The sequence below is a fragment of the Capra hircus genome, chromosome 18 (assembly GCF_001704415.2).
Source record: "Capra hircus breed San Clemente chromosome 18, ASM170441v1, whole genome shotgun sequence".
Classification (NCBI taxonomy): domain Eukaryota; kingdom Metazoa; phylum Chordata; class Mammalia; order Artiodactyla; family Bovidae; genus Capra; species Capra hircus.
The window spans coordinates 22,196,959-22,211,557 of NC_030825.1; the positions used below are offsets into that span (position 1 = coordinate 22,196,959).

The window sequence follows — 14,599 nt, forward strand, 5'->3', positions numbered from 1 at the left end:
TGTTAGGACCAGACCCTTCACTGTCTTGTGCCGCCACACTTGTTACGAGTCCGCAAACACGCAAATTCTTTTTTTTTTTTTAATAATTTTAAAATCTTCAATTCTTACATGCGTTCCCAAACATGAACCCCCCCTCCCACCTCCCTCCCCATAACATCTCTCTGGGTCATCCCCATGCACCAGCCCCAAGCATGCTGTATCCTGCGTCAGACATAGACTGGCGATTCAATTCTTACATGATAGTATACATGTTAGAATGCCATTCTCCCAAATCATCCCACCCTCTCCCTCTCCCTCTGAGTCCAAAAGTCCGTTATACACATCTGTGTCTCCTTTGCTGTCCTGCATACAGGGTCGTCATTGCCATCTTTCTAAATTCCATATATATGTGTGAGTATACTGTATTGGTGTTTTTCTTTCTGGCTTACTTCACTCTGTATAATCGGCTCCAGTTTCATCCATCTCATCAGAACTGATTCAAATGAATTCTTTTTAACGGCTGAGTAATACTCCATTGTGTATATGTACCACAGCTTTCTTATCCATTCATCTGCTGATGGACATCTAGGTTGTTTCCATGTCCTGGCTATTATAAACAGTGCTGCGATGAACATTGGGGTACATGTGTCTCTTTCAATTCTGGTTTCCTCGGTGTGTATGCCCAGCAGTGGGATTGCTGGGTCATAAGGTAGTTCTATTTGCAATTTTTTAAGGAATCTCCACACTGTTCTCCATAGTGGCTGTACTAGTTTGCATTCCCACCAACAGTGTAGGAGGGTTCCCTTTTCTCCACACCCTCTCCAGCATTTATTGCTTGCAGATTTTTGGATCGCAGCCATTCTGACTGGTGTGAAGTGGTACCTCATTGTGGTTTTGATTTGCATTTCTCTAATAATGAGTGATGTTGAGCATCTTTTCATGTGTTTGTTAGCCATCCGTACAAACATGCAAATTCTACCGCACATTGGGCTCCCCTAGATGTTGTACCTGTGAGCTCCGCAAAACCTACTTCCCATCCTGCTTCCCAGCAGCAAACACAATGAAGTCTTTGAGCAGTTCTTTCTGGTGTTTGCCTCCAATTCTCTCCTCATCAATTTTGTTCATTATTTATGGATTTCCTTTTAAGAGAAATAAAGATTTAGCTCTCTCCATTTTCCCTTTACAACTCTTATAATATTATATATCACTGCTTTAACTTAATACAATATTTACTTTATTATGGCATAATATAATATATATATATAATGTAACATTATAATGTGTGTGCTTTGCTTAGCCACTGTCTGACTCTTTGTGATCCCATGGACTGTAGCCCGCCAGGCTCCTCTGTCCATGGGGATTCTCCAGGCAAGAATACTGCAGTGGGTTGTCATGCTCTCTCCAGGGGATCTTCCCAAGCCAGGAGCTGAACCCAGGTCTCCCACATTGCAGGCAGATTCTTTACTATCTGAGCCACTAGAGAAACCCAAAAATACTGGAGAGAATTGCCATTCTCTTTTATAGGGGATCTTCCCGGCCCAGGAATCCAACAGGGGTCTCCTGCATTGCAGGAAGATTCTTTACCAGCTGAGCTACCAGGGAAGTCCAAAAGTCTGATGCTCTACCAACTGAGCTATCCAGGCTCCTATATAAATATTATTCATTGAAAATTCAATCATGTACTTAAAAAAATTTTTTTTTAATTTTTTAGTTGGAAGATATTGCTTTACAATGCTGTGTTGATTTCTGCTGTACAACAATGCAAATCAGTTATTATATATATAACCCTTCCCTCTTTAGCCTCCCTCCCCTGCTGCCATCCCACCCCTCTAGGTCATCACAGAGCTCCATGCCAGTCTCCCTGTAATCGTGTATTTTGATTTCATTCTTTCCTGGACTCTGATTTTCTTGGAGACTCTGATTCCTTCTGTTCCCCTTTTGCCCCGTGGCTGGCATCATACTGATGGCTAACATCTGAGCACTCGCTGTGTGCCAAGCTTTGTTCCAGGCGCCTCACAAGCATTCTCAAGTGACCCTCCTGACAACTCCATGAAGCCTGTGCACTGTTATTACGTTACACTCCAGGAAGCACAGACTGAGAGAGGTTAAATAAACTGGCCCACGACTCTGCCTAATAACAGGCAGAGGCAGGAGTTAAATCCTGGTCATCTGACCCTAGGCCCCATACTCGTAACCATTTACATGTCTTTAACTCTATTATATTTCATAATGTCTGTAGTATTTCTTTGATAAATTCCTTTCCTCTTTCTTTCCTTTCTCCACCTGAACTCCAGTTAATTAGATGTAGGACCAGCTTAATCCACTGTCTCTCTTTTTTCTCCTAATGTACACATCTTCTGCTTTCAGTTCTGTTTTCTGGAATATTATCTTATTCCAGATAAGATAATATCTTCCTATCCCTGTACTGGATTTTTAAATGTTAACATTCGTATTTATAATTTCCAAGACCTCTCTTTTATTCCATGCTTGTTCTTTTTCCACGGTACCCTCTTCTTTTTTAATGGATAGAAGAGTCTTTCACACTCTTCTGTGGTTACTAATGAGAGCCTTTTTTGAAACTTTCTTGTTTCTTTTTTCCCTGTTTCTGCCACAATATATTTCTGTTCATTTGTTTGGGGCTCCTCTTTTTATCTTGGGAGCTTTCTCTGAATACCTGGTGATCCCTTGGCTCTGTTGAGGATCAGATGATCCCCAGAGCAGAGCACTGTTGTATTGTGGACCATTGCAGCTCTTCAGAAACAGATCTGTGATCTGCAGGGAAGGGGAGGCAGGAGAAGAGTCACGGCTTTGAATGAACCCCTCAGCCTTGAGTTTCTTCTCCCCTCTTCCTTCAACTGGGATCTCAGGGTCCACAAGCCTCTCTAAGGTTCTTCAGGAAAAGCTGGCTATCACCATAAAGACATTGGAAGACTCTTGGGGTTCCGTGCACGCTGACCACAGCCTCCGGCAGACAGAGGTCTCCCGTGCCTTGCTGGGAGTGGACTGGCTGCCAGTCGTCACCCAGGAGAGATGGGGTGTCACTGCACTTGCTACTCTGGGACCGTCCAGCTTGGGTGCCTCTTTCTGGCCTGCGTTCTCTTGACTTGGTGGGTGGAATGCCTCTCCTGTCCTCTGGGCAGGCACCATTGTCCCAAAAGAATTGCCTATGGCTCTTGCTGTGCCCTTTAACTCAGGGAGCTAGAGAGAAGCCATGCACCAGCCCTCAGAAAACCGATGTGCTCATAAACTCATTTCTTCTGGAGGCTGAGAAGTGAAAGGGCTTCACAGTTGGTCCTGTTCATCAAGGAGGCCTAAGGACTTGTCCTGTCGGCATATTCTGAGCTTTCTCCCAGAGGGTCCTAGAGTTTACTTCTGGGAATTGTGAGGGCTTCTTGCCCTCTGCTCATTTGTTTTTTCTGGGAAACCCCAGCTGCAGCCTCCTCCTTCCACTTTCTCCCAGGGATCAGCCCAGGCCCCTGCTCCTATTGGAGCCTGCTTAGTTCATTCCTTCTATATAGTTGCCTTGAATACCTACATCCCAGGATCAAGCCAAAGGGGTGCTTTTCTGGGCTCAAGGGCCTTCAAAGTAGTTCTGGAAGAGTGGATGACACAGCAAACATTCACCATAAACCCGCTGACTCGCAATTACTTGTCGCTTAAGGGAGACCAGGGGCAAATCCTTTTGCAACGCAAATAATTAGCTTTTGATATAAATAGATGTCTGGGACACTTACTTGTGACCATTGTGTTCATCTAGACTTTCAAAATATCTTTCCAGACTTTATTAACCTAGGACTTGCCTGGAAGCAGGCTGCTCTGAGATCTCTAGAGCAGCGGTCATAGTGAAGCAGCCTGTGCCAAGCATTGGTAGGAACGGTCTCCCAGAGATGGTATCAGTCTCTTTAGACTATGGGGACTTTCCTTCACAAAGATTATCAGGACCTACTGAAGGACATTGTGCTGAGTGTTAGACTTCCAGAGCTTTCTCTAGGCGGACATTTCCCAAGGTTGGGTCCAGGGAACCACAGTTCCACAGGGAAGTGTTCAGCAGGAAGTACGGGGAAGGAGTGAGTCCCTGGTAGGATGCTGATTTCTTTCTGTGGCAGATGACTGCTGCTGAGGTACAGAGTGAGGCCCCAGCAGTGTGCCCAGTGTGTCCCAAATTTCTTTTTCCAAGGACAGTTTATCTGTGTGTTTTAAATCACAGTAAATGTAACAGACCAGTGCTCTTTGGAGCATGTTCTGGGCCATTCCACCAATGACACCTGGTCTGTGCTCCCAGAAACGGGTCTGGATTTCTATATGGGCTGCTAAGGGCAGTTGTCCTGACAGAGGAGGGTGGCAAGGGGTTTGTGGTCAGGCTGCACACTGCGTTTACCACTCACTTGCAGCTTCAGACTGCTAAATGATCCCAAGGTGCTTTTAGATGTCAGAGTTCCAGGTCGAATTTATTCTCGTAATTGCTTTCATTCAGAAGGAGGGGGTTTAAGGGGATGCTAACACTCACCTCCCTGCTGCCGGCCTTCACCAGAGATATGCTGTCCTCAGGAGGTTGTATGCCCAGGGCCACCTTGGACAGAGTCCCTCTCTGGCCCTGCTTTCTCTCTATGAGGACCTGGAGGCAAGTGGTGCCCGTGGACTGCTCCATGGCAGCCTCAGGCACTGTGGTGCCCCCTTGCACCCCACCTTAGTGTTAGCTTGAGCGTGTCCCTTTGTCTGCTGTATTATTGATATTTCTGTCAAAGTTTCATTTGAACCAAGGGTTTCTGATGCTAAAACATTTAGAAACCACAGGAAACATGGGTCCCCTTGCTCTCTAAGGCCCTACTGTGTCTGTTTCAGTCTTTCATTTTACAGACTGGATGCCTGATGCCTGTGCAGTCATCTTTGCGGGAGAAAGGGGTGGCTCGCAAATGGTCCCCAGAGGGCTCTGCAAGGAACATGGCCTGCAGGATGAAACTTGGGGAGTAACCTAGGCCCTCGCTAGCCCCTCACTTCTATTTTTAGTTTCAAGTGATTCGTGAGTGGGGGCCCCATGTGGGGAGGGACATGCACACCCACCTCTACAGCAGCCTAAACACCTTTGTGGTATCAGCAAAGTAGGGGCAATAAAATTTTGTTTTTAATTTGCAAAAGAATCAAATTTTTTCATCATGGCAAAGATCAGAACTCTGTTGAATGGCCTCACATTTCTTCCTGTTTTGGTCTTGCTTCTTATTGTGAATTGGGTGTGTATGTGGTTTGGGTGGGAGCAATGTACTCCTCAGTGCTTTGGATCTCTTAGGTCCTTACTCTGCTCTGGTGTTCCTTATAGAGTCCAGCTTTGGGGACATTACCTAAAGGATTTCTTTTCTTCTAACCTTTAGTTTCAGCTACATGAACTCCTGCCTGTCCTGGGCAGATTCTTAAAATATTTGCCCATCAGCAGCCTCTCAGAGAGGAATGTTAAATGCTGCCATGATGTCAAAGGGGCCCCGAGGAGAAGGGCCTGGGCCAAGCCCAGCCTGTCACTCATGGCCACGGCAGAGTGGGAGATAAGCAAAGGCAACGGCTCGTAGAGAGCCTGGTCCTCTGGGCTCCCTGAACAACCCAGGCAGTCCCTAGCTAAAGAACAATGAACTTCCAGACAGCACTGCCCAAGTGAAAGCCAGAGGTCTGTGGCTCTTCCGAATCTTCACCCTTGGAGAGTCTTCATCAGGATGTCAGGAGCCCCTAAGGAGAGTTTGGGGCCCCAGGGGCTGCCAGGGCTGGGCAAGGCCTGCTTAACCACCATGGACAAAAAGCTCAACATGCTGAATGAGAAGGTTGACAAACTGTTACATTTCCAAGAAGACGTGACGGAGAAACTGCAGTGTGTGTACCGAGGCATGGGCCACCTGGAGCAAGGCCTGCACCGGCTAGAGGCCTCCCGCGGTCTGGGCCTGGCTGGGGCCGACCGCCCCCCGCCGTCTGATGCTCAGGCTGGGTGGCCGGAGGTCCTGGAGCTGGTGCGGGCCGGGAGGCAGGATGCCGCCCAGCAGGGCGCCAGGCTTGAAGCCCTCTTCCGGATGGTGATGGCTGTGGACAAGGCCATTGCCTTGGTGGGGACCGTGCTCCAGAACTCGAAGGTGGTGGATTTCATCATGCAAGGGAGTGTCCCCTGGAGGAAGGGAAGCCTGGCCGACGTCCCTGAGGAGGTTGGTTCCTGCTTCTGTGCCCCAGTGCCTTTCCGGCTGGAAGGGAGGCTCAGGGGCCTGGTGGGTTGCCCAGATAGGAAGCTAGTCTTCGGAGAGCGGGAGGACTGTTTCCTCCTCTAGTGTCTGCTGCATGACTTGTTGATGGGAAAAAGGAGAGGTGGAAGCTTAAAGGCCATAGGTGGATTTCCAGACAGAGCAGGACAGTTGGGTTTCTCCCTTGTGCCCTGGCGAAGACTGTGGGGCCCTGGGCAGTGCAGGGCACCTAGAAGTGGGGGACAAATGAGCCACTAGGGAGAGGAGGGCAGTTACACTTATCTGACATCCCAGGGACTTCTCTCCTTACACCTGGGGTGGGCGAGAGGTGGGGAGCACTCAGTTTACCCTGACAGAGCCCCTCCTTTGGAAACCCAGATCCCCCCCTTCCTGTCCCCAACCTTGTGCTGTGTCCCTGAGTGGGCAGAGTATGCAGCTGCCTGTGGGGAGATGAGTGTTGACAGTGACCTACGGGGGACACAGGCCAGAGCCAGAGCCTGGGGGTGGAGTGTGGCATTTCTGAGAGTGGCTGTTCCCAAGGGTTGCATAATCAGATCCACTGGCTAAAGGACGCTTGGCTGGGGTGCGGGGTGTTTGTGTGTGCATTTGTGTGAGGTGTGTAGAGGCAAAACTGTTTGGGAACAGCTAAGGGTCAGCCACCTAGCAACTCGCAGATGTTGGCCTGGAGCTACCCTTTCAGATCTTTGCAGCTTCCCCCTCACGGAATCTGAGCTTGACTCTATCAGTAACTGAGGCTTTCCGGAGCAAGGCTGCAGGACTTTGCCTTCCTCCCCGCCCCCAGCCAGGCCAGAAGTGCTTTGCAGACCCCTTTCCCTCTTGCCCTGCAGCTTCTCCGCAGTGGGCCCCTCCCACGCAGCTCTCTGCTTTCTGCACCTCCCCTGAGATTGGAGCCTATAGGGAAAATAGGACCTTCTGCTCTTGACTCTGATAACCAACCTCAGCTTTAAAAAAGAAAAGAAATATAATTTATGCACATGGCAAAAATCATTCTCCCTCCTACTCATCCCCCAGTCCCCAGGACAACCCTCCTCTCCCAACAATCATAGGAGCCTATTTCCTGTGAAACCTTCCTGACAGAGACTGTTAATCTATAAGCACACTGGTATACACACCACCCTCTTTGTTTTGTTTTAACTAAAATATTATTCACATTGTACTGGGCTTGATTATTTTTAAAGATTTTTGGGCATTAGTTTGGGCATTGTTTCATATTTATAACTAGAAAGTGTTCTTGTTTTTGTTTTTTAAGTTACAGAGAGTTCTATTTTTGAGAATGTGTCTTAATTTATTAATCAGTCCCATATCATTATGTACATTATTTCTCATTTTTAGCTTTTATAAATAATGATGCAGTGACTATCCATGGAATTGTGAGTTTATCTATATGACACACTCCTAGAAGTGACAATGCTAAGCCAATGGGTAAATTTATACAATAAATAATGCCAAACCAACCTTCAAAGAAGTTATTCTAATTAAGTAACATATGGGAATGATTGTTGCATTCCTATTTTTGCTAACAAAGCATATTATCCAGTTTTTCATTCATTGCCTGGCAAATGAAAACATCTTATTATGCATGTGTTTCTTTAAAAGAAATTTTTTTAATATAAAAAATGTCAAATGAATAAAAATAGATTAGTATAATGAACCTTGTCAGCCCACAAATAGAGGCTCTTTCCCACCCACTTCCCTCTTTCCAGATTATTTTAAGGAATATCTGAGACATTGGATCATTTCTTCCATAAGCAACTCAGCTAATATATCTAAAACCTAAGGGGTCTTTTAAAAAACATTATCATGATACCCTTCATATCTAAAGGTAAACAGTAATTTGATGTTACCAACCAGTGTTCAAATGTCCCTGATCAGCTAATGTTTTATTTGTTTACTTTTAAAATTTGTTTATTTGAGTTAAAATCCAAATAAGGCAGTTGGTTATATCTTTTTAAAGCAAACTCTTTTTTCAAAAAATTCATACGTTTTCCCTCTTTTCCATTCTTTTTTTGCCTTTTCCTTGATTTTTAAGAATTCTTCATATATAAGTGAAGTTAGCTGTCACACGTGTTGCAGATATTTAGGCATTTCTGGATAAGGCAAAGTCACGGAACTTTCTATTTTCTTGCCACTGTTCTTGCCTGCGATTGATCTGGAACACGATTGATCTCTCTCCTGGTCTTTGTATTTAATATACATGTCAGTAGCTATCTGCAGGGCTGATCTAGTCTCCCCGTTAGGCTGTCAGCTCCTTACCTTACCCCCGTGAGAGGCCTCTGCTTCCTTCTGTGTGCTGGCAGGGCTTTCTCACAGAGGGTGTCAGAAAAGGGGCCATTAAATAGCTGAGACTGAGCCCCAGCTTTTACACGCACTGTGGATGCTGAAAACAGTGCATTGTGGAGACTTTCTGGAGATCCTCTTCTATTTCCTAGGAGAATATGGGCATTGCAATTTGTGGAATTGAATTCAGTCGTAGTTCTGGCGGCCAGGACTTCATGAAGCTTCTCCTCAGGCCTGGATTGCCCAGTCACACTTCATTTGGTTGTAGCAATGGATCAGATTATTACTGGAAGCTGTATACTCTCTCATGGAGGGAGTCAGACTCAGTCAGGATGCACAGAAGCACAGTCAAACTGCTCAGAATGCATCAGTCCTCAAGGTGCCTAGGTGTTTGGGGTTTATCCTCCTTCTTCTGAATACGTCAAAACAAGGCTGGGACCAAAAGATTGAGCCTTGAAGTCAAAATCCAGCTCTGCCTGCGTGTGTGTGTGTGTGTGTGTGTTTGTGTGTTTGTGCACGCGCGTGCAAGCACCTCCCTCTACCAAACACAGGGGGAGGGAGAAGATAGTCTGAACCCCGCAAGGTCTGCCAAAGGACAATCTGTTTGAATCAGTCTGTTTGAATCTTTCTCCACTGGTAGGTGAAACAGGAGGCAGCCATGATAATGCTTCCAGTTCCCCAACTACTGGGGTGGCAGGACAGAGTCTGTAGAAAGAGACCCAGGGAGAGATCTCCATAGAGCAGGGGATCCAGGTCACGATGATGCTGGTTGGTGATAATCATGATGACAACAGCCAACCTTATTAAGTGTGCCCATGTGTTATGTTGTTACCATTAAGAGGGCAAAACTTGCTGTCCTGGAATCACAAAGACATAAACAAGGCCGAGAGAAGTGGTCACAGGGTAGGAAAACCAGTGGAACCAACCTGGAAGCAACCCCAAGTACAAAGGCCCCTCCACACCCCCTACCTTTTGTTTGTAAAAAAGCTGAAGTCTTCCAGGCCTCGCTGAGTCACAAAAGAGCAGGCTCAAGCAGCTAATGATTAGAACACTAGAGTCACAGACCCAGGTCTGATGCACGTTCCTGAGTTGTTTCCCAGATAGTATAACTGCCACCAGAGGGAAAAGGCCAGCTGCATGTTGACCAGACTGCAGCCATGCCGTAAACTGCTCCATCCTGAGCAGTACTGAATTTATGGCTAGAGCAATTTCAAGAACTGGCCTCAAGAGAATGGGATTAACACTGTTGCTCATAATAATCTATAACTTTGTGAGTATTTGAATAATTGTAGCTTGCTCTGACCATATATGTAAGCAGGCTGTTAAAATTGTCAGCAAAGAAATGGTACAGATCCATGTCAACATCTTCACTCTGCGAATACAGTGTCCTATGTCAGCATGAAGAATTTACAGAAGTCAGACAGACCCCTAATCCCATAGAAATGGAATATGGCACCCTGTGTCAGCATGGAAGAGTTACAGGAGATGGATTTTTCCCCATAATTCCATAGAAATGGAGTCATGTTTTGACAAGTGGGGATTTGTAAGCAACGTTTGGCAAGAAAGAGCTCTCTGTAGGAGCACCCTTTTATCTTGTCACCAAACTTAAACCAGGCACCTCCATGCTCTACTCATCTCTGGCCCAAACACACCTTTCAGATCTTTTAATCACACAATCCCTTGCCTAACATGTTGGTTCTTTCTGTAGATCAAAGAACTAGAAATGAAGAGTAAGTAATTAACAGATGACCAGATCTCTTCCTTAGTTTCTTCTTTAGTAATCTCACAATGCAACTAACTGTGTGAACAAACCGTAAACAAGATAGCCTCCACAAGCCTGCATACAGCGGGGGATGAGGATGACTCTGACTCCTTATCTCAGTGATTAACTGAGGTTACTTTTTTCTTCCCTTTTAAAAACTTTCATGGCTGAGCAGATTCTTTGAAGGTGGTTTTTGGGGGAACAGAGTCTACCATCTCCCCAGATTGCTGGCATTCTGATTAAAAGCAACTTTCTACCAACACTTGCCTCTCTCAAGTATTGATTTTTGAGCAACAGGCAGCTGAACCTGAGTCAGTAACAAACCTAACCTTCGCCCTTCGTGTCAGAGAGACATGCAAGAGAGGTGAGGACTTTGGTGACCCAGTTAGAGGGAATTGCTCCAGGTGATTTTTGCCATTTGGGCTTAGAGTTGACAGGTCATCAGATTTTTTTTTTTTTTTTTTCAAGAGAAGCTGGGAACCTAGAATTTTTTCTAATCATTTTTATTAAGATATAATTTCCATACAATAAACTGTATATATACAACTGAATATGTACATCTTAAGTACACAGTTTAACAAATGTATATACACTAATAAGCACCACCACAATCAAAATGTAGAACAATTCTCTAAGCCCAAAAGGCAGCTTAGAATTTTGATGTAAAATGCTGTGCAAGCCAAATAAAACTCTAGTTCTTTTTGGACTCTGGGCTCCCAGTTGAGGCCTCTCTGGCCAAGATAGGAGAAAGGGCCTTCAGTCTCTGGGCTTAGACCAGACCTGGGTCTGTGACAAGTGCCAGGAGGAATCTTAGGGGCCATACTCTAGATGGGGTTTAAACCCAACCAGTCTGGCTCAAGCGTCCTGTTCTATAAAGTCAAAGACTCAGAAATACCAGGGGGACCCAACAAGGGTCAGTGCACCTAGAAATATTTGCACTCACAAATACTGAGTGCTCTGGATGATTTCAGGAGCACAGCGCATGCCCTGGTCTGGTGGGGACCACTCAGTTAAGGAAGAACTGCTGAGCGCCTCTGTGGGTAGGCTCTGAGCATCCTACACAAACCACTCATCTGTTCAGACAGGATAAAATCACCAGAGCTAATCACCTTGTGTTGGGAGAACTCCTCAAGAAATTCTACAAATGAACTCCCTCAATCCTCCCACTGCTCTGTGATTAGATATTATTCTCCCCATTTCACAGACAAGAAAAGTGAGAGGCAGAGAAGTTAAGGATCATATCAAATGGTTAAACCGGTTTAAATCCATCAAGTTTAGCTCAAGGGTCCCGTACTATATAGACAGAACCATAGAATCCACCTACCTGGCTCCCAGGCAGGTATTCATTAACAGAGACACTCCCATTACTGGATTCAGTATCCAACCCAAGCCAACACTGGAATAGTCATAACTGACTAATCTAAATTGACTCAAATTTATTTTCCAAGCCTGATCTAGTATTTTGAGGTCTGGTCTATTTAGATCGGGGACTAGGTCTGCCCCTTACCTGCAATACAGTAACCCATTTGAAAGGACTTGGTGACCTTGGGAAAACCTCAGTGTCCTTATCTCTAAAGTAACAATAGTAATTCGTACCCTCTAGTATTACTGCAAGACTACATGAAATAACCTAAGTGTTTCTATTTCAAGCCCAAGGTAGGTACTCAACAAAATGTTTGTGGCCTCAGTGATGACAGTGATAGGTTTTATGGTCATTCTTTTAGAACAAAGAGCGAGTGGAAGAGAAAGAAGCAAAACCAAAGCACACGCTGAGCACCAGAGGTGTACAAGCTGAGCTCAGGGGCCCTTGGGAAGGTGAGTAGGGCCCCATCTGCTTTATCCCACATGCACACCCAACAGTTTCAGGGTTAAAGATACCACCACCATAACAAATGTGATTACTGAAAAACTGCTGAAATGTCTTCTTCCTCTTTTCTTGAAGTTTTTTTTTTTTTTTCATGTTTATCCCACTCTGTATTGCTATGCTTATTTCACTTGGATTTAAATTTTTATGCATTTTTTAAGGTTTAATTTTCTTTTATACTTTTTGCATAATATTTACATGCTTCCAAAGCTGAATTGATAAAACAAGCTATACTAAGTCTAGCTTCTATGCATGTTCCCTGCATCTCATTTTCTCCCCCACATTTGTAACCATTAAAAAAAAAAAAAAACAAAACTGTCTTATCTTTCCTTTAAGGTCAAATCTCTTCAGACCACATTGTAAGTGGTTATACACATGTATGTGTGTGCTCACACTCACACACAGCCTCCCTTTAGACAAACAGAAACACATCACACACTTCTCCACTTTGTTTTCTCCATCTGTATACCCTGAGATCACTCCATAGCCGCATATGGAGGTAGTCGTTTCTCCTTTTTTATGCCTGAGTGGCCCTGGTTTAGTCAAACAGCTCCATCTTGATGATCACTCGGGTTATTTCCAGTCAGCCTAGAGTTATAAACATGGTGCACTGAATGGCCTGCTACATATTCTTTGGAAAGTTTCCTCCAAATGAGAGAGTTATCCTGCTTATTTTCCTATAGAGAGCCAGAAGGCGGACCTGCCAGAAGGGACAGGATCTGACCTTCCTACCCAGGCAGAGGCCCCACCAGAGCAGAGAGACGGAATTTCTGGCCCAACTCAGGTGCGCCCAGAGGTGGAAGTCCAAGCTCCTAGAGCATCCAGCGAGAACCCCGGGATTGGCCTGGAACTGTCTGTGGTGTCTGAAAGGGTCAGTGAGGCTCCCACTGGGCAGGAGGCTGCATCGAGTGCAGCACGAGGAACATCACCCAGTAGGCCTGACCCTCGGCCCTCGGTGGAGGGCATGAGGCTGACTCCAGCACCGCCAGCTCAGGCCAAGGCAGCTCACTGTGGTGGAGAAACACCTCCAAGGTAAGGCATGTGCCTCCAAGCTGGGAAAGGAAGGGGGAATTAACTGCAGCCCCTAGGCTAGAGCGTGGCCAAGGGGACAGCTGCTCCTGTAGAGTGTCCACTGTGCGCAGTGCTGGCCAGCCTCATAAGGGGAAGATAAGAGAAGGCCAAGGCCCTGCTTTCAGGAGCTTAGAGCACTGGTTCTTACCTGGTACCCATAAGAGTTACCGGAAGGAATTTTTAAGATACCAATGAACAAAGATTCTGATTTATTCAGTCTGGAACAAGGTTCAAACATTGTCTGTTTGTTTTTAAAGCTTCCCAGGTGAGTCCCACGTGGAACAAGACTGAGAATCACCAGTTCTGACAGCCACAGTAATAGCGATAATGACACCTAAAAGATGGGGTTCACAGAACACATCCCAAGTGACAGTCATTGGCTGAGCATTTCACAGATATCATCTCATTTTATTCTCAAAACATCCCCAGGAGGTATCCTCAATTTATTGATGAGGAATCAGGGTCAGGTTGCCCAGGGTCACACAGTTAGGGGTTCAGAGTTGGAATCTGAATCCAGGTGTTTGTTTATTATTGAAGTATAGTTGATTTACTATACTATATTAGTTTCAGGTATACAGTATGTGGGACTTCCCCAGTGGCTTAGTGGTAAAGAACCCTCCGGCAATGCAGGAGCCGCAGGAGATGCGGGTTCGATTCCTGTGTCAGGAAGATTCCCTAGAAGAGGGCATGGCAACTTACTCCATTAATCTTACCTGGAGAATCCCGTGGACAGAGGAGCCTAGCGGGCTATAGTCCATAGGGTTGCAAAGAGTCAGACACGACCGAGCATCTGAGCATACACTCATGCGTACAGCATAGTGATCAGATTTCTGAGAGTTTACACCCCATTAAAAGTTACTATAAGGTAATGGCTATAATTCCCTCTGTTATACAATATATCCTTGTTGTTTTTCTAGTTTATATACAGTAGTTTGTACCTCTTAATCCCCTTCTCCCTCCTCACTGGTAACCAACCAGTAGCTTGTTCTCTGAGTCTGTTTCTGTTTTGCTATATATCTTTTTTTTTTTTTTTTGCTATATATCTTAATTTGCATTATTTTTTTTTAGATTCCATATATGTTATACCATACAATAATTCTTTCTCTGTTTGATTTACTTTACTAAGCATAATATTCTCCAGTTGATATACATTGCTACAAAAGGCAGAATTTCGTTCTTTCTTATGGCAGAGTAGTATTCCATTGTGCATATCTACCACGTCGTCTTTATCCATTCATCTGTTGATGGAAACTTGGGTGCTTCCATATCTTGGTTATTGTGAACAGTGCTGCTATGAACACTGGGGGCATATGTATATTTTCAAATGGATGGTTTTGTTTTTTTCTGGATGTATATCCAAGATTGGAACTGCTGTGTTATGTGGTAGTTCTATTTTTAGTTTTTTGAAGAACCTCA

The 14,599-nt window shown here is 45.2% G+C and overlaps 1 protein-coding gene across 4 annotated transcripts in view; it reads left to right on the forward strand.

Annotated features, from left to right (window-relative positions):
• MYLK3 (myosin light chain kinase 3) overlaps positions 1-14,599 on the forward strand; it is a 61,343-nt gene that overhangs the window by 8,262 nt on the left and 38,482 nt on the right. For 2 of the 4 annotated variants that reach the window (XR_001919444.1, XM_018061977.1), the window contains exons 1-3: positions 5,679-6,155; positions 11,973-12,063; positions 12,796-13,144. Coding sequence is in view for 3 of the 4 variants with exons in the window: in XM_018061977.1 (XP_017917466.1) it covers positions 5,679-6,155; positions 11,973-12,063; positions 12,796-13,144 (917 nt within the window). In the remaining variant the exon portion in view is untranslated. Of the gene's footprint in view, positions 1-5,678; positions 6,156-11,972; positions 12,064-12,795; positions 13,145-14,599 lie in introns of those variants that run through there. The other 2 variants (XM_018061978.1, XM_018061979.1) reach the window with 1 other exon arrangement.